At 42.1% G+C, this 23,033-nt stretch overlaps 1 protein-coding gene across 3 annotated transcripts in view; it reads left to right on the forward strand.

Annotated features, from left to right (window-relative positions):
* The window catches only part of DEPTOR (DEP domain containing MTOR interacting protein), a 130,482-nt gene that overhangs the window by 102,061 nt on the left and 5,388 nt on the right, over positions 1-23,033 (forward strand). The window contains exon 9 of one of the 3 annotated variants that reach the window (XM_074352980.1): positions 11,312-20,649. The exons of the other annotated variants lie outside the window; for them this stretch is intronic. Within the exon in view, the coding sequence (XP_074209081.1) occupies positions 11,312-11,458 (147 nt within the window). The 3' untranslated portion in view covers positions 11,459-20,649. Of the gene's footprint in view, positions 1-11,311; positions 20,650-23,033 lie in introns of those variants that run through there. 3 annotated transcript variants of the gene reach the window in all.

The raw sequence follows: 23,033 nt of genomic DNA on the forward strand, positions 1-23,033 counted from the left end.
AATCCTGAGCTGTCCCTAAGTAGATCTGCTATGGGATCTACTGGCTTTCTTTATGCTGGATCTCTGGAGACAGGAAGACAGGCAAGTATTGAGAAATGGACCCCTCAGGCTTCAGTAGATTAGGTGGTAACTCTTATTTTTCTGGGTCACAATTAAATAATTGGTGTGAGGCCAAATCCTGTCCTCCCTCTGAAGGACTCCTCAAAACCAGGTAACCCTAAGACAACCTCCAGGTGTGCAGTCAGGGACCTGTACCCGGAAAACTCTCAGGCTGTCCCAGTCAGGGCTGAACATCTCTTTCCAAAGCTGTACTCATGGCTTTACCCATGGCCAATCCAAATGTCTTGGGAAGTAAAGGTAAATATAGTAGTGTCTTTACTGTCTCTACAAGTGTATGATTTACAGAAGATCCTGCAGTTTGAGGCTGTATCAGTTACAATTGGCTTCCTTTGTGTGTGATAAAATCTTTTAAAACAGTGTTTAAGACTTATGTATCTATGCCATGGAAAAGCTGGAAGGAAGTCAGTCCAAAGCTGAGATATGTCTCTGTGGTCTCTGATGTCCTACTTTGTGTTTTCGTCTCGCTCACATTCCATTCCCAAGGCCTCTTCATGGTCTAGGATGACTGCTGTAACTCTAGCCATTAGGTTTACATTCCAGCCACCCATAAAGTCAGAAGTGAAGCAGAAGGGCACTGTTTCTCCTTTAAAGATGCTTCTTGCAAGTTGCACACACTCCTTCTGTTTATAACCCATTGACTAGAACGTAACCACACAGGGCCACACTTAGATGCGAGGGAATCTGGGAAATGTTGAGTTTGTTCTGGGTGACGCTTATGATTGAATTGTGTCCTCCCAAAAGGATATACTGAAGTCCTCATCCCCCATACCTGAGAATGGGACCTTATTTGGAAATAGAGTCTTGACAGAGATAATCAAGTTAAGGTGAAGTCATTAGGTCAGGCCTTAATCCAATATGGCTGGTGTCCTTACGAAAAAAAAAAAAGGATATTTGGACATAGGGACAGATCCACACAGAAGAAAGATAATGGGAAGACATGCATGGAGAAGATGGCCATGTGACTGGAGTGATGCATTTACAAGCCAAAGAATGCCAAGGATTGCCACCAGACACCAGACGCTGGAGGATGCAAGAAGAGATTCCCCCCTAGAGCCATCAGAAAGATCGTGGCCCTGCTGATACATTAATTTCACACTATAGCCTCCAGAACTATGAGCCAGTGAATTTCTGTTGTTTTAATCAACCCAGTTTTGGATGTTTGTTATGATAGTCCTAGGAAATTAATACAGTGGCCATGTCCAGAAACAATAAAATGGAGATTTTATTAACAAAGAGGGTGGAGGAAACAGCTAATAGTTTCTGCCATTGACAAAAAGCTGTACAAACATCCTTCAACTAGCATTTATTGAGTGCCTCCTGCATATGGTGCCCTGTGGGATCCACTGGTGGGCAGAGCAAGAGAGGACCCTACCCTCATGGAGCTTCAGGTCTAGTGAGGAGGCAGATCTTAATTATTCGCACAAATATTTGATTATAGACTGTGATATGTATGTTTAGCAGGAACACTCCTGGGTGCAGGACTCGGGGTCTCAGATGCAGAGTTTTGTAAGTTTGCACATCTCATTCATTTTCAAAATTCCGTGATGAAGACTACAGTCATGTGCTGAGCCTACCGTTTTGCATTTCAGAGTCTCTTAATTTCATCATTTATTTTTTTCTGCCAGGTAAAATAAAATATTGTTGGTATTACAGGTACAACCTAACAATTCTCAGAGGAGAGCCTGTGAGAGACAGTGAAATGATGGAGAGCAAATGGGAAAGAAAACATTCGTTTGGCAGAGGGTCAGGGCCCTGGAACAGGAACGATGGATGTTGAGTTGATTGAATGCTTTGTTTTGCACATTCCTGTTCCTCCTCCAGTCTTTTCCATCTCAGTAAATATCATTACCATCCACCCAGTGGCTTGGGCCAGAAACCTAGAAGTCATGCTTGCTTTTTTCTTCTCCCTCCAATTCCAGATACTTCCAAAATGTATCTCAGATGCATCTGTTTTCCTTTAATTTCCCCAAATCCAAACCACTGTCATCTCTCACCAGGACTACTGTGGCTCTAACTGGTCTGCTTACATCTACTCTTGCAGTCTTATAATCCGCTCCCCACCTGGCAACCAGAGGGGGTCAGGTTCTGCCACTCTGCTGCTTGAGATCCTTTGTTGGTTTCATACTACATTTAGGATAAAATCTAAAAGCCTTGCCTTTGACTCACAGTCCCGCACCATCTGACCTCTGCCTGTCTTTCAAACCTCTCCTTGCCTCCTTCCTCCTTGCTCACTTCATTATTACCTTTTAGTCCCTCAAACCAGTGATGGCTTTCTCTCCATGGTGCTTTTGCACTTGCTGTTTCTTCCTCCTAGAAGTCGCTTCTCAGGGCTCCTTATCTTTCACACCTCACCTTACTTACGTCTCCTCCTATTTTGTCAGGATGGGAAGTCTTCAGAGCATTTCTGCCCACATCTCATTGACTCAAATTGTGTTATGTGGTAATGTCAAAGGGGGCTGGGAATTTGAGTTATTCATTTTCCAACTTTCATAGGGCAAGAGAAAGTAGATGGGATGAGGGAAGGTGAATCAAACCTACAGCCTCTGCCGGAGCCCCTCACTTCTCTCTTCCATTCCTCCCTGTTTATTTTCTTCACAGATACGTATTTATTTTCTGGGACCCCCTCTAGGACATGTCCTAGGAGGGCAGAGATAGTATCTAATCCTTTTTTTTTTCACTCCACGTTTTTTCACTCCACGCTCAAAGATTGTTGAGTCAATCAATTAACTTCCATGGGTAGGGACAGTGGAGACTCTAAACATTATTTCTACTTTACTAGAGTAAAAAAAGCTTGTTAGAGTAGCAGGCAGCCAGTGGCATTTCATTCTAGCACCTACCACACCACATGACACTTAATAAATGCTCACAATTAAAAAAAAAACTCTATTAATTGAATCTATTCAAGCCTTATTATGTCTAAGATATTAAGTAAATTCTTAGAAGTTGATCCCCAAAGCCTTGTCATCATATTCTAAGACAGACAAACATAAAATGTTCTGCAGACCAGCAGCAGCCATATGATTCCTGTGAAAATCAGTAGCATTGCCAGCATCTTACAAAGTGGGTACCCATTTTTATTTCTTAAAAAGAATTTGATCGTGTCCATGGGTGTCCAGACAATATATTATTTCAGATATAGAGGCAAGTAGCACTGAATATATTTGTATAAAAAGGTAGTTTTTCTGTTTAACATTTTGGGACATATATCCCACCCTTTCAGTAAATTTAGTAGAGAATTCATGAAAACAGTTCTCAGATAAATTAAAGCAATATTTGGTGAGTGATATTACATGTTAGGGACATTATCTGTGTTTTATCTCTGGTGATGACAATCCTGGGACATAGTTGTTGCCTAATTTTTACAGAGGGGTTAAGACCTTTGCCTAAAGTTAAGATTTGTATATGAATTCAGGTATGCCTGGATCTAGATTCTGTGCTTTCGAACCACTATTGTATATGTGTGGGACTGATTATATCAAGAGAAGATACAAGCCAGAAATGCCCTTAATATATCACAGAGGTTTAGATGATCCTGTAGACAGAAGGACAGTATTGCGTTTGGATCTGCTCGGCGTTGGCTTTTGTTGTATATCTGTGCCCTCCAAGAACATGACACCTATAGGTGGCATTCCTGCAAGTTAAGAAATTCAAATTAATAAAATGCTTAAAAGTAAATGATTGTGCTTTGAAAACTAGAAAGAAATGTCCTTGTCTCTGAGCTTTTCTGTATCCCAAGGATTTGAGCACCCGAGATCTGTTCATTTTTAGGATGTAATATGATACTTGGTATTTAAGCGGGGCTTGTGCATGAATATTTTCTGTTGGTCAGAAGCCTGAAGGCATGAACCCTAGCATCTCGTGATAGCAAGTGTAGGTCCTGATGATGTGATTATAGACAGCCTCAAGCAGCATCTGTACTGAGCCTCATCAGATACCTTGTTCCACTTGGGGCTTTAGTATCTGATTTTTCCTTACTCTGTGTTTTTTGTCTGACACTGGTTCAAGTTCTTATTCTGGCTGAGTCCTATATTTAGACTTTTCTCCCTTTGCCCTAAGACTTCATTTTCTGCTCCATTTAATCTTCAGCCACCCTGCACAATCATATTTCGTCTACTAGTGCTACAACAGAACCAGAGGGCAGGATCTATAGAAGACCTCCAGGTTGGCAGGGACCCAGGATGCTCTGATCCCCAAAGGACCTCTTTGGGCCAGCGTAGATCTTGCCAGTCTATGACATCACTTTTAAACTAGTTTGACTTCTGGGAGGTGAAGGGAGCCATTGATGATGCTAAATGGTCATTGTCTAGGTTTTGTTCTTGACCCTTACTCAGGATTTGGCATTGGATAGATTTATAAATGAAATGTGTTTGAAATTCACCCATATTGAAATGCCTGTTGATTTTCTAACACCAATGGGAGTGTTATTTCCACTACCAATAATCAGAAACTTAGAGCTGAAAAGATTCTGCTGGTTCTTAAGATTATTTATGGGTCATGAGCCCTCTTTGAGAGCTATGGACCCTCTTCCCAAGAAAAACTGTGTGTGTATATGTGTGTGTGTGTATGTGAGAGAGAGAGAGAGAGGGAGGGAAGGAGGGGGAGGGATGGGGGAGAGAGAGAGAGAGAGAGAGAGAAAATGAGAATCACATTTGCCCACAGTTTAATGCTGTTCATGGATCATCTAAAATTTATCTTTGGACCCCAGGATAATCTCCCAGTCTAACCTCATTTTATGTATAAAGAAAGTAAAGCCCACAGATGTGAAAGGACTTATTCAGGGTTAAGGAATAGAACCAGAACTAGGATCCAAGCACTGCTGACCATGCTGTGAAATAACATGTGTGTAATATGTCAGCTTTAATGCTTGCCCCAGGGACACCCAATTTATATTATTTCCATCCCTTCTCTGCCCCACCCCGACCATCATAGTCATTTCAGTAATTAATATAATATGGGCTGTTTTGAGTTTATATTATGCTCAACTGTTTTTAATAGTAATAATGAAAATGCTTGCTTTTGTAAAAACATGTGTCAGAGAATGTTCTATTTCTCACAACTTCCTGAAATAGAGCTGAGTAAGCACTGTTAACCCCATCAAGGGCCCAAGTAAGTTGTTCGGGACCAAGGGAAGAGTGAATTTCAGCTCTTCTCATGCCATGAATTCTGGGCTTGCATGTAATCCTCTTGCTTAAAACAAGCATAAGCAAGAACACGAAGGTCCTTGAATGAATGCCCAGACCAGTGTTTCTCAACCCTCACTGTATCTCAGAATCCCCTGGGGAACGCCTACAAAATACCCAAAGATAGGGACTCAGTTGGTCTGGGGTGAGGCTTAGGCATTGGTACTTTTCAGAAAGCTCTTAATGTACAGCAGTCAAGAGTGAGAACTACCAGGCACGGACCTCTTAAAAGATGGACACGATGCTGTATAATCCGTTCATCTTGTTGGATGAGGGGCTGTGCTGATTTTCATGCCCCAGATTCACACAGAAGGCAGCGTTCCACAGTCTGTCTTTGAAATACATTGCAAAAGCATTTGGATAGTGTGCTCTGGGCATTGAGGTGTTTCCTTGCAGCGTATCTGTTACCAGCGCATTTGGAAACATCGGAGCTCCTCTGGATGTCAGAATCCGCACAGAGTGCAGCAAGCAGAGCAGCAAGCCCCCGGGCCTCGGTAAGGCTGTTTCAGACAGAGCCCACGTGGCTCTTGTGCTTACCTGAGCTGCTTTGAATCATTGCAGGTGTGCCACGGGGTATCCAGAAACCCAGCTTCCCCTAACGGGCAGCGTGAAACACAGCTCTTGTTGCGTGTCCCGTCCCTAGGGATGGGATTTCAGGACGGGGTTCCAGCCCCCTTGAATGGTGAGGCTGCCAGTGAACAGCTGTGATCTTGGACCCTGGGAAAGTTCCACTGGGTCCTGTTCTCTTTGAACAGCAGAAGCTTTTTAAAAGAGAAGGAAAATATACTGCATACTGTCCCAAGGCAAGTTTAAGGCTGGTTTAAGGAGGTTAATTTCTCATTAATTCAAATATGCTTTGGATATTTTGTTTTTAAAAACAGATATTTCTCTGCTGAGGAGAAAATGTTTCCTTTGCTGCCCGCCCTCCACACACACACACAAACTCTTCACTCTAGACCTGTAACTACCACTACCCAGATTTGGCCGCAATTTGTGCTGAGTGATGAAAAGTTCACAGAGCAAGGTTTTAAATGGGGCTCTCTGGCTGGGGGCGGAGAAAGCGGGCCATCTGCACAAGGAGGGCCCACAGAGCCCCTCTGCATCTCAGAGGAGAAAGCTGCCTTTGTCAGGGCCATGTGTGACCAGCTGTTTTACCACAGCGGGGCCACAGTGCCCTAACCACGCTGTGTTCTGGGCGGAGTGGCCGCCTGCATGCTCCCGCAGCTGGCGTTGATGAGATCAAGTTCCACTTCACAGAGCCAGCATAATCAGGACCAGGCACAGACCACATCTTTGTAGGCCCAGAAGTGGCAGGACGGTCTCCTGCCTTGGCTAGGCCAGGGCAAGTGGAGTACCATGGGGTACCCGAGTCTGGGTAAGCTGGATTCCCAGGCGGTGGGTCCACAACGTGTGCATCTCACACTCTATGGAGAGTCCAGAGTCATTCTCTTCAGGAGCTTCTGATCATACGGAAATAGGATAAATACAGAGTGAAATAGCTGGGAAAAAAAATACACGTCTGTCTATAGTTAGGTCTTCAATTTTGCAGTAATGGTTCCATGTCCATCCCCCACTGCTTCCCCCATCACCTCTATGTCTGTGACCCCCCAGGCGGACCCTTCACCCCAGTCTCTCTCAGAGCTCCAGGACCATACTTCATCTCATCGTGGACACCAGTGCCAGCATGTCCCATGAGCATGGCTGTGTCTCCAAGTCCCTGCTCATCTTTGCCTTAAACTTGCAGTTCCTGTTAATCCTCAGCCTGCGTCCTCAAACCCTTCAGCACTGTCCGTGCAGTCAGCGTCCATTTTTCTGCCCTCTTTAGATTCCCACCGCGATAACTCAAGTTCTGACTCTTTCAAGCCCCGTCTCAAGCCTGGGTGACTAGTTCCATTTTCACACTTCTTTTAAGGAGGGTCTGATGGTGGGCGTGAGATTCCTTCTTGTTAGCAGGGCTGGCAGTTGGGAGGAAGAGATAGATACAAGGTGGCCAGGACAAGCTGGAAACGACCAGCCCTTCTGCATTTCTCTCTCACCTCACGGGCAGCTGAGAACAAGTTGTAATCCATCAGCATTTCTGCATGTGTATTAATAACTTCTTTTTTCTACTACTCCTTTCATGTTCCCTGGGCCCTCAGCAAGCACCTCAGTTGTTTATGGTTCCCAAATCTTTATTCCTGACTGGGTGACCCTAACTTTGTTTCCTGAAGGTTCTGGAATAGGACTCTCAGGGAAGTTGGTGAAGAAATCTCTGGAAAGCTATGACTCCACTGGCTGGTGGGGGGCTTGAAGTCACTGTTGGTCATCAGGGCTGTCAGCTGGAGAGAAGAACTGGGCCTGGAGCAGCACAGAGCAAGGACAGGCTAGAACTCTACAGTACCTCTGTGTCGGCCTCTCACTGCACTGAACCATGGCAGCCATGAGGAACATTTGCTTTCACTTCCACCTTCCAAATATTATGCACATTCCTTCTGTGGCCAGCTCAACCCTAGAATTGCACCAGAAAGGGTGAATCTGGGAAATGTAGTTCTAGTTTGGCAAAAGCTGACACCACAAAGCTCCACCCTCTTATTTATATTAACGTTCATCCTAATAACTGGCCTAAAAAATGTCCTCAGTGCAAGTATGAGGAAGGGATGGGGAGAATGAATATGAGATCCATCCAGTAAAGGAGAGTGAGGGTGCCCTGACAAAGGGGTGGAACTTTCCTTGAGTATGGTACCTCATACATGCGACTGCATATGGAAGTGTATCACATGCATCTAGAGAGAGATTGCTTTCACCATTTGTCTCTGTCTGTCTTGTTTCCTCTGGCTCCTTGAGGCAGGGACCCAACCTGGATGATGTGTTTAAGACGGGAGTCCTCTGGCCTTTTCTCTCCAAACTTCCAAAAAGAGCTGGTTCTAACGAACTCTAGTTGTGTACGCAACATGGCTTATTTCAGCTACTTAGTAAATGACAGAAGAAATATGACCAGGCTGAGTATGGCCATCTGGGAGACTTTCCTGGAAGCATTACTGAATGCCTAGGATGGAAGTCAGCTTTGCAGGGTGAGCCTATAATCACTTTCTTGCGTCCAGGCTTAGCAGAAGAGTTTGGTCCTGGCTAAGAATCCGGTGGATTATCATCAGGAGTAAACATTCACAGGCGTGAGAGCTGACCAAGCGGGTGGACCACTTAACATGACTTACTGTCTGGTATGTTCTATAGGGACGGTGGGAAGAAGGAACCCGTTTTTGTTGACCATCATGCCAGGTGCTATACTAGTTGTTTAATATGTATCATCTCTTCTAATCTTTGTCACAACTCTATGAGCTGGATATTAGCTATATTTCACAGTTGAGGTTGAAAGAGTTTGAGTCATAGCTGCTGATTGTGCAACTAAATGACAGAACCAAAACCAGACTCTCTCAGATCTGATCTTTCCATAGTGCCCTTCAAATATGTTACAATTATTTTACCTTTTCTGATCTTCAGTTTCCCCATCTGGCTCATCTTGGCAAGATATGTTATCAAATCTGCCAGGGGTTTAGGCGTTTCTCTAAGAAGGGAGACGGTGGAGGGCACCCCAGTCTTCAAACCCATACATTCTCTGGGACCAATGTCTGAGGCTCCTAAAGATGACATGATCCAGAGTAAGACACACCCGGCCACGCCCACTGCTTAGTGCTAGACCGTGGGAGCTGAGAGGCGGAAGGCTTTACTCTCAGCCTTGAGCCAGGTCAAAGTGGAACTCTTTCAGCCCAAGTTCTTGACCTGAGACAGTCCCCAGGAGCCCGACTGGCAGTCCTTTTCCTCGGTCTGCAGATTGCTTGGTCCTAATTACAGACCCAGTGACTGGTAGAGTGAAAGGGGTTCTCCAGCGGAAACCACAGCCTCTGCTCCCTCCTCTGGGGGCACTCGGTTCCCATCAGCCTTCACAAAGAACATCCAAGGTTCTTGGTCCAGAGAGCATGTCCCAAAGAGGCTGCTCCATACTCCTTCCTCTTTATACTCCTTTGACTTTTCCCAACTAAATGGTGGCCTGGGCATTGCTGCAAAGTGAGCACATGCACACACCTCCCACCCAGCCATGCGCACCAACACATTTTATTCTTAGCCTAGATCAGAGCAGCACCACCTTCAAGGCAGGATAAGGGGAATGAGACTTTGGCTCACTCTCAAAGGTTAGAAAATATCAACACACAACAGGTTCTCCCTTAATGATTAAAATAATATATGAAAAATGCATTACATTTGTGAGAGCAGAGTTATAACACATTTATTTGCCTGATGCATAACCTTCATGTGTCTGAAAATCTTGGGTATATGAATTTTATATTTTACTATAATCCAGAAAAAAGCATAATAATTTCTGAGTATCAAATGGCTAATCATAAACATTCAAAAGGCCAACAGCTAATTGAGTAAAAGGTTCTTGTGGAGGAAGGAATTTGGGGTCAGGGAGGAAGTGTGACCTTCTGGAGTCTCTTTCTTTTTAGCCCTTAAGCTCCTGTGGGAGTTAATACATGTGGTCAGAGCATGTCTCCTGCTGTTGGAAGCCCCAGTCTGCAAATACGGGGAATTCTAAGGAACTTCCTGTATCCATGGGGTTGGCCAACTTTGTGTGGGGGGAATGGGTAGGAGTGATAATTTGCATATCCCCTGTGGTATAAAGGCTCCCAGGTGACAGATTCCTTTCCTCCGGTGGTAAAGGAAGTCCAAGGAATCCTGTGGTTAGAATGTGCAGATGGCGCTTCTTTTTAGTGCCTGAACCCTTCTTATAACCTTGGAAACCACCAGGTCAAGAGCGTGCTGTCTGTCCTTAGCACAAGCAGACCTTGGAAGAGGTCCTAGTGAAATCATGAGCTGCTTGTAGGAAGGTGATTGAACCACCAGGGTAGGCCACAAATCTTCAGTTCAGCCTAACCCACATCTCGAGAGAGAATGGCCAGGAAGACAAGTTTCCACCCTCACTTTGGGAATCCAAGTTCTATGGCCTGAACCTGGGTTTCTCATATCTTCTCCTCCTTTAAGTGCACCACAATCCTCCCTCCCCTTGACTCATCCCACACCCACCCACAACGGAGCGAAGTGGATCAAGGGTGAGCCTGGATCCAAAACAGACCTTTGGTCGATTTGGGCTGAAAGGGGGCAGATTCTGTTTGAAACCAGCAGGCACTTTGAATTTCTCAATTTGAAACAAAAATTCTCCAGGGTCGCTTTCTGTTGTTGTTGTTTCATTGTGGAAGAAGGTTGATCTTACGTACGGTTGGCTTTCCTTCAAGGCTAATTGTGCAGTCTGTTCTTTGGGGACACCACAAAGCCATATAGCATGCTTAAAATGCATAAAGTTTAGAGGAAGACTATAATTCTCTGGAGAGAGAATCCTGTGTTTATCCAAGAGCTGGACTTCTGCCTCCTCCCACACCAGTCACTCTCTAGCCAGTTGCATAGCTGGTGGAGAGATTTATGGAACTGAACATACAGCTGCAAATTTTCTTTCTTCTCCCTCCCCCCCAAGAACAGTGTTCTGCTGTCAGGGCTGTTATTCAGTAAACACAGACACATGACTTATTTACTACAGGAATGTCCAAAATGCCTAAGTAATATCCGTGCTGAATGTGAACGTTTTTGTAAAAAATAAAGCCTTCTATAGACCTAAGAATATAGTTACATCTACATTCTGCAAATCTTGACTCAGCTCATGTCTCTGTTTAATATTTTGTTCAAGGACCATCCATGAGTCTAGTTGCAGTGTACGACTACTTCAGTTCTGACGCAACTTGGTTAAAGTGAATATCTTAGGGACAGGACCAGAGATTCTTCAGCCGGATTCCCACTGCTCTGTTTACCTTAAAATTATGCTGATTGTTTACTATGGCTTCTGGATTCTCTATCCTTATGCAGTTCTCTTGGATTGGGAAAAACGTCTCTCTTATCACCCTATATTGTTTTTTTATTTTCATGTTTATTTTAAATTTTCAAATGTGTAACTCCAACTTGACATTTATTTCCATTTCCCAAACCAGGACCCAAACTGGCTTTCCCGGGTGCAGACCCATGCAGTGGTTTGTCTCTTTCAACAGCCTGCATCCACTGGGCTGTTTTGGAGGGAGAGCTTGTGCAGGAAGAAGTCTTGTGGAGAAAAACATTTATTTAACATTCACTGGTATTAAACTGGGCTTGGTACTTAATCAGTTTTGATCCCTGTAAGAAACATGATCCCCATTTTACAGATGAGTCTAACTCAGAGTATAACTCAAGTATAACTCAGAGAATTTGTAATTTGCCCGAAGTCATATAATGATTAAATTATAGAAATGGGAGTCAAATTTTTTTTTATTGTGCTATACAGAAAAGGTACAGATTATTCATGCACATCTCAGATTATTACAAAGTGAATTACCAGTGGAACCCACTGCTCAAGAATTCTAAGACCACGGATTAGTCATCTTCTAAAATGTATATTTGTAATCATATTGCAATCAAATTATTGGATGCACATCTAGGAGTGGAAGTGTTGGGTCATTGGTTATGCATGTATGTTACATTTCATTAGTGTGATCTTCTGCCTAACTGTTCTAGCCGTCACTGAAAGTGGAGCAGAATAATCCTCAACTGTTACTGAATTGTGTATTTAGACCTTGAATTCTGTGAATTTTGCTTCATGTGCTTGGGGGCTTTTTTGGTTAGGCATATACACTTGGTATTTGTGTTTGGTGTGTGTGTGTATATATATATATTTGTGAGGTATATATGTTTAAAATTTTTACGTCTTCTTGATGGATTAAACCTTTATTGTTATAAAATGTCCTTTTCTGCAGTGCTGACTTCATCATATGTCAGGCGCCCCGTGTGTGGGGGTCCAGTTTCTGGACTTCCATTTCTGTTACATTGGTCTGTATATCTATCTTAATACTAGCCCATCTTATGGACTACAATAATAGAATATAGCTTTATAATACATTTTAGACATTTTTGTTGTTATTTATATATCAAAAACACTTACATGCATGAGAGAGACTGTCATCTTACTCTCCTTCATTTATGCTCTTCTGAGCTTCAAGTTTACACATCAAAAAATGATGTCCCCTTTGCAAATGCAATATAAGCAAACTCCTGACCTAGTTCTCGGAACATATGTAACCTGTAAACTCAAGTTGTTATTAACAGAAGTTGCTGAATCACTAATTAATAAAAGTTATTTTTTTCTCATTGAACTTCAGAGCTGAAAGGTGCTTTAAAGTCTTAAATAAATATACATCTCTTTTCAGCCCAATTTATCAGATGAAGAACTAATGCTCAGGGAAGTGAAGTAGCATGTTCAAAGTGATTCACCTCACTGGGTGCGGAGCTGAGAGCAGAATTTACCTCCTGGCTCCTTATCCAGTGCTTTCTCCATTATTCTACGCTTAACTTTACCCTCGGGGGAGTCCTCACTGGGGAGGCAGGGCGGAAGGAGAGAATGCGTGTATCCCTGGAGATGCACAAGAAGTCCGATTTTGCTGTGAATAAGCCAAGCTTTATAGACAAGTGAAGGGTGCCTCACATTGAACATGGTAATTAATGCCCATGCTGTGTCGATCGCCTGATACCAACATTCTCACCCACCTACAGAAGACAGATGGTATATTGAATCTTCTGCTGTCCTGTTTCTATTGTGAAGCAAGGATTGCGACAACAAAAAAAGGAATGTGTGTGGAATTGGTAATGCCAGTTAAAGGCAGCGATTAGGCGATGTGATCACCATGACAAACAGTGTGGCTTGGGGGAGCTTGCTGGCTGTATTATATGCAGCACTGTCAACAACCTAATTATTCAGTTCTTTATGCAGGTTATGTCCTTCCTCCTCGAATCTTTACAATCTCCACCTAGGAATCATTAATATTCAGCTCACTCAAGCAGAGAGTCATAAATAAACATGGTTATTTAAACTTTGGTTGAGGATAATAAGACCTGTAAGGTCTGGCCTGGATGTAAAGTTTAGCCCGAGTTATTCTTGAAAGAGTAAAAGTGCCTCCTTACCTCTCTCCATCATTTTCTTCCTCATAGTGGTGGTGGTGGTGGTGGTGATGAAGTGAGCTTTCTTCCATTTGCAAGGACAGTAGAAGGAAAAATCAAATGCAGTGTTTTTAAAAAAATTCACTGCATGTGAAAAACCACATTGAGGTTTTTATCCACTTGGTATCAGTGCCGACTTGAGGGGAGGTGATTCTCTGTTACTCAGGAGGCAAGGTAGCCCAGGGTGTTAAGTATTCGAGTTTGGAGTAAAAACTCTGGGCTTCGCTGCTTACTAGCTCTGTGAACTTAGGCCAGTCACCTTACTACTCTGAATCTGCACCCTCGACTGTGAGATGGGAATAGTAATAATCATAAGTGTGCCTGCCTCACAGGATGTGTTGGGAATTTCAAATGAGACTACCGATGTAAAGAACTTTGGGAAAATGTTAGGCGGTCCTGTTAGCGATCAGAGCACTGCCCATGCTGACCAGCAAGTCGTGACCTGAGAAGTGGTCTGGGTGTGTGGATCAAATGGCTAAGCTTTCCCCTGCGAAACAGAAATTTCAATTTCTATTAAAATATATATTGATGTATTTTAAAATATAAAAATAGAAAATATATTTTAAATATATAAATATTTCAAAATATCGATATATTTTAAATGTAAGAATAGAAAAAATATTTTAAATATATAAATTTTTTTCATATAAGAAATACAAATTTTAAAAAATATATCAATATAAAATAGAAAGTTATTTCCAGGAGAAGAGACATAAAAAGTCATCCACAAGAAGAGCGCTCTATTTAAATGTGTATGCTACTGTGTTCACAGTCTCTTATGTCAGATTATGAAAGCCATGGTGTATAATTTGGAGCAAGGTTTAAAGAAATAGGGGCAGTCAACATATATCTTTTTTCTTTCTGAACTCTAAACGTCAGCAGCTTTTAAATATTTCTCAATCTCCTCATGACTTTCATTAATCTGATTCACCCTCAGCCTTCTTTTATCTTCGATACTTTGGCTGTCAGAAAGCCTCAGGCTTTGTGCCCAGCAGGTCTGGTTGTGATACGTATTTGCCACATTAACAGTTGAAATTGGTGGCTCATGTATGGCTTTAAAAGTATGCGTGGTAACATGGCAGGGGGCTTGGTTATTTTTGGTACTGAGTTTTGAGCGACTTGGATATTACCTCTGCTAATTGTTCTAAACGTAAGCATTTTTACACATTGTTATTATTAATTTTGAAGTCTAGAATACAGCAGAATTTGGCTCTAAAAATAAAATAGACTTGTAAGCAAGTAACAACTATAATAAAATCTAAAATGTCAATCTCCCTCTTGTATTTGAGGCTGTTAATGCTTAAAGTCATAGAATGTGTTATTATAAAACAAACAGGTATGGGATGACTCTAACTTTTGGTACAGACAATTCTGGTGGATACTTTGTAGCACTGTTTTTCAACGTAATACTGTATCAGAATCACCTAATGTGCTTAATGAAAATGCAGGTTCTTGGGACTCACCCTCAAAGAGTCAGATTTGGTAGATACTAGACGAGATCTGAGAATTCACATTTTCCACAAGCCGTTAAAGATGACTTATATTTGCACTACAGTTTGAGCGCCACTGTTTTATATTTAGATGTGCTTTTCACTAGGCAGCTGAATGGTGAAAATGGCACGAATAATGTTGACTGAATGTGTAGCTGAAAATTCTCACATGCAGCTGGCTCAAAATAAGTTTCCTCATTAATTGGTGTACTTCCTGTCCTAAGTGGCTTTTACAATAGGTTGGATGCCAAGGATTTGTAGAGAAGAGTTCTGCTTTGAGTGAGAGCTTAATCAGAGTGATCTCTAGAATACGTCTTAAGTGTTCTACTTGATTAAGAATTTGAGTATTAGCTTGTACTTAATATCTTGATTCTACTTTTTTTTTTTTGGTAGGGGAGGTAATTAGGTTTAGTTATTTATTTTTTTGGAGGAGGTACTGGGGATTGAACCCAGGACCTTGTGCATGCTAAGCATGCGCTCTACCACTTGAGCTATACCCTCCCCCACTTGATTCTACTTTCTGTATCATTTGATTGAACAAGTTTCCATTTCCTACTCACTAGGACCCAGCTCTTGCTGATTATTTCCTGTGTCTGTATGTATCTTCTTCTTCTGACTATTCTGTCTCTGAAACTTTCTCTCTTGGTCTCTGTCTTGGTAAATGTTTTTTGGTGTTTTGTTTTGTTCTTTAATTTTCAGGGAAGGCTTGAAGCAGCCTTACCTTGCCATCCTTCTTTCTCCTTCAAGATCAGAAAGAAAAAAAAAAATTAGAGAAAAGCCAGTGTAGCTTTTTCATGGATGTAGCCGTTTCAGGGATTCAAGTGACTTGGTGAATACAGATTTCCATGGCAGTGGGAAGACACTTAGGTAGTCCTAGGTGGAGTGTTTCTCCCCAACCTCACTTCCACTTTGGATGAAACAATCCAATAACCATGATGGAACTCCAGCCATACGAGAACTAATGGGCAGTTGCACAATCCCACAGGCACTCAGTCTATTTGGAGGGTTACATCTGCCAGGACTGGCGCAGGGAGAGGAATTAGAGGCAACATTATTTAGCTGGTTTGGCTCCTTATCAAGAGGAAGGCTGGAATTCAGCCTCTGTATTTATCCCAACCTGATCACACCCTGAAATGTCTGAGTCTTGCCTCCCTCTTCCTGTTAACTCTTATCAGACCTACTGTGGTTTGGGGCACTTTTCCTCACTGCCCTCTTGCTCAGAGTCATCACTTAACCTGTGACATATGAAGGTTTTGTTCTTTTTTTCATTAAGGATCATGTCCTCTCCATCCCTTCTTTATAAAGAAGGTACTGGCCTCCTTGATGAGTGCGGAGCAGCTCCATGAGCTCATGATTGAGCTCTTTTCAGTGAACTGGGGAAATGAGAGGGTTGCAATCAAATCTTTAAAAACAGATCTGATAAAGATCATTATAAGCAGAAGAAAAGCATCACAACCTCTCTTGAATTCTCTTTACCACCTATGGGTGGTATCTAAGTCTCCCGCCCCCAGGTAGGAGATAATATGAACCCAAGGTAGGTCTGTTCAGAGCTCATCACATGTTCTGTGTGCTTTTTAATATAGTAGAGAAATGATTTTCACCCAGGCTGCGTGCTTCCTGTGGTTACTCATAATGTGTGTTGATTTTCAGAACATAGTGTACCATCATTGCTAATTCAAAGTCCGTTATAACTGAATACATTACATAGCAATACCTGCATTTCTAGATCATTTTGCACATTTTTAGTAACAGGACATTGGAACTGCTGGAACCACAGCAGTTATTGGGAGCTCTTAGGAAGAGAGGATGTCTTTCCAACAGCCTGATTCTAAAAATACTATCTCTAATATAAGCATGATAAATGTTTGAAAGGCTTTTTTTTTTCTTTTTTGTCTCATTCAAGGAAAACATTTGAAATAAATGTCTAAATTTACATATTGTTGAGGATTTTTAAGTGAAGTTGGAAGAGCTTAAACGTCAATGTTACAAGATATTTGAGTGAACCCAGACTGTTTGTTAACAGTTAAAGCAAAGAAAGAAAACACTTGTTTTCCACTTTTCTCTGCATTCCTCAGAACTTGCATGTTGTACTTTATAAATGTGTATTCATGTAGGTCTGTAGAGCCATAAGGACTTCAAATTCAAGATGAGGCACTTAGCTGTGTGACCTTGAGCAAATAACTTAACCTTTCTGAGATTCAGTTTGTTCTTAAGGATTGTATTGATGCTCTTGGGTGCCAATGACAGAAATCAGGTATGAGAGAAAAAAAGAAATTGATTGAAAGTTCATCCAGAATGTAAGAGAATCAAAGGCAGGTCTAGGGAACTAGGTCTGATAAAGGACAGGAACCAGGGCAGATCTGGGGATCTAAGTACCAGTGCAAATGAACTCCTTCTCTGTGGTTCTCAGCTCTAAATTCAGTGCTCCAGGAGAGAGAGCCTGCTGGGTCAAACTTAAATCACTTGACCCCATGGAGGGGAGGGCACCTTGACTGGCACGCCCATCTGTATTTCCCACAGCAGGGGAAAGATGATACCCAAAAAGGATATTAAGCTGCTTTTAGCAGAATGACAACTGGATGCCCCAAATCTAACAGATGTCCCCACATGGCCGATAGGAGGATTTTTGATGAAGTACGTAAAGTACCTGGATTGGTACTTGGAAAAGAGTAAATTTTCAATAAATGACAGAATTTATGAGAAGCTGCTTGCTGCTTTGAAGAGGAGCCTACCTGTGATTTCCTTTCTCCTAAAGTGCAAATCTTCCTTGACCTAGGATAGGGTTACATCCTGATAAACCCATCGTAAATTGAAAATATCGTAAGTAAAAAAAATGCATTTAATATGTGGAGCATCATGGCTTCACCTATCTCAAACATGCTCAGAATACTTATATTAGCCAACAGCTGGGCACAATCATCTAACACAAAGCCATTTATAATAGTGTGTTGAGTATCTCATGTAGTTTATTGAATACTGTATTGAAGGTGAAAAATGGAATGGTTGTTAAATGTATTGATTGTTTACCTTTGTGATCGCCTGGCTGAGTGGGAGCTGGGGCTCTACCGCTGCCCAGCATCACGGGAGAATATTGTACCTCACAGCCCAGGAAAAGACCAAAATCCAAAATTCAAAGTACAGTTTCTACTGAATATAGCACCACCTTAAAGTCGAAAAATGGTTGTTGAACCGTTGTAAGTTGGGGACCATCTGTAAATTGTAAGCTTCATGAAAGCAAGGACTCCGCTATTTAAATCTAGATGTACGGTCTGTATGCATCAATCGGTACAAGATGTCTTAGCCTTTGAAGACCCATGACGGAGGGTCTTCACATGATCTTCATACTCCCAGAGGAGTGCCCAGGTAGCAGCACAGGGGAGAAGGGTTGTGGGATATGCGTGATTCATGGTCCAGCCTTGCCCTTTACCACTCTGGAGAGCATGTGAGGATGCGGGGGGTGAGATTGTATTTGTGCCTAGGGTAGCCTTGAATCAGCCTTATTGTACAAAAGAGCAAATCAACAACCATCTATATTTTTCTAAAATTAAATTCAGTTCAAGCCATCACTCATCAAGGTGGGTGACAAGTCCAACAGAAGATAGTTTTGGTGCTCCTGTTTGTGTCCTTCCACTTTGGGATGACATGCCCCCCACACCCATCCTGGGGTTTAGGTAGCTCGATGGAAAGGACCTTGAACCTCGTTGCTCACTGCTACCACCCAGCTGGCCCTGCCGGCTGCCCCTTTCTCATCCCTGAGCCCCTGGGCATAGGTCCTGAGGAGAGGTCACTGACTGCTGATCCTCTCAAACACACAGCCCTTAAAAGTTCTGTAGCCTCCAAGATCCCCTGAAATCAAGACGTCCATGAGACACCCACCTTTAAACTGACCTGCAACCCCCTTCACCATTCCAGAGATCTGTGCACTTCTGGCATCAAGCTTTCCTCCGGGTCTTTTTTTTCCTAATAGCAGTTTTGTTGAGATATAATTCACGTGTCATACAATTCAGTGTACACTTCACTGGGGTTTGGTATATTCACAGAATTATGGAACTATCGTCACAATTTGAGAACATTCTCATCACCCCTAAAAGAAAGCCTGCACTCATCAGTGATCACTCCCATACCTCCCCCGTCTCCAGCCCTAGACAGCCCCTGATTTACTGCCTCTGTGGATTTGTGTCTTCTGGACACTTGATGTAAATGGACTCATACAGTGTGCATGGTCTGTTGTGACTGGCTTTTTTCACTTAGCAGAATGTTGTCAAGTTTCATTCACGTCATGACGTGTAGTTGGTTCCATTTTTTTGCTGAGTAATATTCCATTGTTTGGATATACCAAATTTTATTTCCCCTTTCATCAGCTGACAAACATTTGAGGTCCTTCAGTTTTAAAGCATCAAGCCTTCCTCTCTTTAGCTCTTTCTCTCTGGTGGCCCCAGATCAGGGACCACAGAGTCAAATGTCTGTCAGCTCAGTGTACGAAAGATAGGAGCAAGTAAATGCCCCTCTAGAAGGGGCAGCCACTCCAGAGCCATTGCCAAGTGGCCATCCAGACCTGGTATTGTTAGATCTTCAGACTATTCCAGAAAGGCCAGAATCTGGATTTTTATGTGGAAGTTTTCTAATTTTTAAATGTTGGTCAATTGAAACAAACCTGCTGTGGGAGAGAGAAAATATAATTCAGGTTGAGACTACATGCTGAAGGCGATCCCTGAGTGATGCAGAGATACGTCTCATCTTCGGGAGCCTGTGAAGGGTTAGCTGGAGTGTGAGCCCACCTGGCAATTTCTGTCCTCTCCTGGGGCAACACAAAAAAAGGCCGGTCATCCCTTTGGAGAAAGGAAGGACCCAGCTCTAAAGTCAACACTCTGGATCGGAAGGGGGTGGAATTCCTCTCATTCTTTGGCTCATGAGTATGCTGGAGCAGAGAACACAAAGCACCAGCAGAATGTCCACACTGAATTAGCGCTAAATTGTGCTGCAAATTGCTTGTACTCTACTTCAGATTGAATTGTAACCTGCTAGCGTGACCTTGATTCTGACTTCATGGTTCTCAACCATGGTTGAGAACTGCTGATCCTGTACAAGATGTGCTCTGAAAAAAATAATAAAAAATGTGCCTTGAATTCATGAGGACAGATTTGTAGAAATTGGAGAGGAGAAACAGTGATTGGTCCCCTTATGTTGAAAGACACCACAGTATTGTAAGTTGGGGAGTGAAAAATATTCAGATTTGTAACAACAGGAAGTGTTTATTGAGTAAATAACCACTGTGCTTGCCACTGTCCATTTTCCATTTTGTTTTGCATGTGACCATGAAAAAAGCGGGTGTTTTTAAAGGGAAAGAAGTTCATAGAACCCGGTATTGGTGTAGGGCTTGGTATTTGCAAAGAGGTTTTAAATTCATTCATTTGAACCTGTGAGGATGAGCATTTTTACCTGACACTGTTTTACAAATGATGTCATTGATGGGTAGATGAGGGCAGGTAACTTGATTAAGATCATCCAACAAAGGAACCTCGAACTTAAATCTGTGTCACTGGATTCCAAATCCTACGTCTTTTCCACAAATACATAGCTGCCCTTTTAATACATTCCAGTTTTGGCTTATCTAAGTAATATGTATAGATATTTTTAGACTTACTAATACAGCATTTTATTTCATATTTACATTTAAAATATAAAATGTAATTTGTATATTTCACATTTATATTATATATTATTTATATCTCATATTATTTGTTATGTTAACACTGTTTGACTCTCCATGGATATTACCCACTCAGAAAACAATAAAAGAAAATGGTGATTTTCAAGTCTTTTAGTATTTTCATATTCTTTGTGTCATCAACATTAATTTATTAATAAATTTGGAGCAGGCGTGCACCTTAATTCTCAGACATTATACTTAAAAAAGTATGAGGTTGAGAAAACAGATATGGGGGATATTGTGACCAAGTTGGTCGTATGGACCCCTACCTGGGCCCTATCCCAGCCAAAATCCCAGGCCTCAGGCAGGGAGGTTCTTTTTCAATTCGGATTTGCACAGCCAATAATAGAAACCAAGGCTGAGACCAAAACAGCCAAGCTTTATTCAACAGCCAGAGAATGGAAAAGTGGGAGCTTAGTTTGCAAATCCACTTCTCCCCGGACTTAGGCTGGGATACCACAGATACAGAAGAGCCGGGGGTTAGGGGATGGAATTAGGTAAGAAGAGGGAGGAATATTCATGACTTCTCAAGAATAGGGTTGTAGTTTGCTTGGAACTGGGGCAGCACCCCTTTTCAGTCCTCGTATGGATTCTTCTAGTTGTTATTGCTATAACAACTGTCATGTTATTGTCATAACAATTGTCAACTGTCATGGTGTTGGTGGGCGTGTCATTTAGCATGCTAATATATTATGAGGCTCAGGGTCTTCTGAAGGTCAGCTCTTCCACCATCTTGGATTTGGCCATTCTAACCATTTCTGGTGGGTTCTTGTTTTTTTCTCCTCTGGTGGTTTCCTGTAAAACAAGGATAACACTTCTCCACAGCTGCATCTTATGTTCCCTCAAGGAAGAGGGAGAGTTAGAGCTGGAGGCTAACAGCCACGGTAACAGCTTCATTAAATTAATCAATCTCAGCCAAACAGTCTATCCCTCCTTTCCTTCCCCTCCCTGCAACTTCTCTCCCTTCCCTTTTGTCGTCTTTTCTTTCTTCCTCCTTATTTTCTTATTTTCCCAGTAAGTAATGGGATAATTTATAAGAAGCGAGAAATCCTTCAGGCTCAATCCTAGTTGTGCTTTTTTGCTCAATACATTCATTCATTCAGCAATGAACACATTTATTCATCACTTCATTCGTCTGCTGTAACAAATTAACACAAACTTGGTGGCTTAAAACAACACAAACTTATTACCTTATAGTTCTGGAGTCAGAAGTCTAAAATAAAGGGGTCAGCAGGTCTGCATTCCTTCTGGAGATTCTTAAGGGGGAATCCATTTCCTTATCTTTTTTCAGCTTCTAGAGGCCACCTGCATTCCCCGGCTCCTGGCGCCTTCCTCATGTCACTCTTGCTTCTGTTGTCACATCTCCTACTTCTGCTTTGACTTGCTTATCTCCCTCTTACAAAGACCCTTGTGCTTGCATTGGGCCCACCTGGATAAGCCTTATGTTAAAATCAGCTAATTAGCAATCCAGTTCCATCTGCAACCTTAATTCCCTGTCCCCCAAGTCAACTAATAAATTCACAGGTTCTGGGGATTAGGCTGTGGGCATCTTTGGGTGTTGGGAATATTATTACATTTAGCATCAGTACCTACCACTTACATTCTGCACTGACAGCTGGAGACCTGTGTCTCTCTCCATTTTTCTATTTGAGTGACATAAACAAATCGCTCATCCAGTGACCCCCTCTTCAGACACACAGCAGGTATACCACCTTCATTTGTGTCAGCTAAATGCAAAGCACCCAGCATCTGACATCACCCCCAACCTCAAGAGAAGTCCCTCCATTTGAGGCAATAGCTGTGGACCAGTATCAAGCTCACTATGACACATCCAGCATGGCCACTCATTGCTGAAGGGTGCTTATTTTTTTTTAATTGTAATACTCTGTCCTATCACAGGTAAACTCACACTCACTTGGTATAAAAGCTGACCTTTGTTGGCCCCATCCATTTTCACAAGGATGGGAAATACGGAAGTATGTGGAGTTTATCATCTCAACGGTGACACGTGGCAACTAAAAGGAGAAATTATTAATAATCATGCAGGAATAATAGGTGTAAAAGAGGACTACTGGGGGAACATAGAGTCCCTCTATACATTGAGTTCAAATGAATAAAAACAGCCATAAACACTGTGACTATGAAAAGACATTGAGTACCCCATAGGTTCAGAGTGCTGGAGTAGAAGCTTCATGTACTTCACCTTGTTTAATTCTTACGACAATCTTATAAGGTAGGTGGTATTATTATTGTTGTTGTTGTTGTTATCATTATTCATCCTTATTTTAGGGTTGAGGGAAATAAAGCTCAGAAATTTAAAAACCTAGCTAAAGCCAGCAGTGGGTGAGTTAGAATTTAAACCCCATTTGGTAAAACACTAAACCAAATGCTTTTTCTATTACATTGCCTTCCAGGAAAAGGATAGTTTCTTGGAAATTGTTAAATTGCAGTTGCAGTCTGGGCACCCTTGGGTACCAATGTATGAAGTTA

The sequence above is a fragment of the Camelus bactrianus genome, chromosome 25 (genome assembly GCF_048773025.1).
Source record: "Camelus bactrianus isolate YW-2024 breed Bactrian camel chromosome 25, ASM4877302v1, whole genome shotgun sequence".
Classification (NCBI taxonomy): domain Eukaryota; kingdom Metazoa; phylum Chordata; class Mammalia; order Artiodactyla; family Camelidae; genus Camelus; species Camelus bactrianus.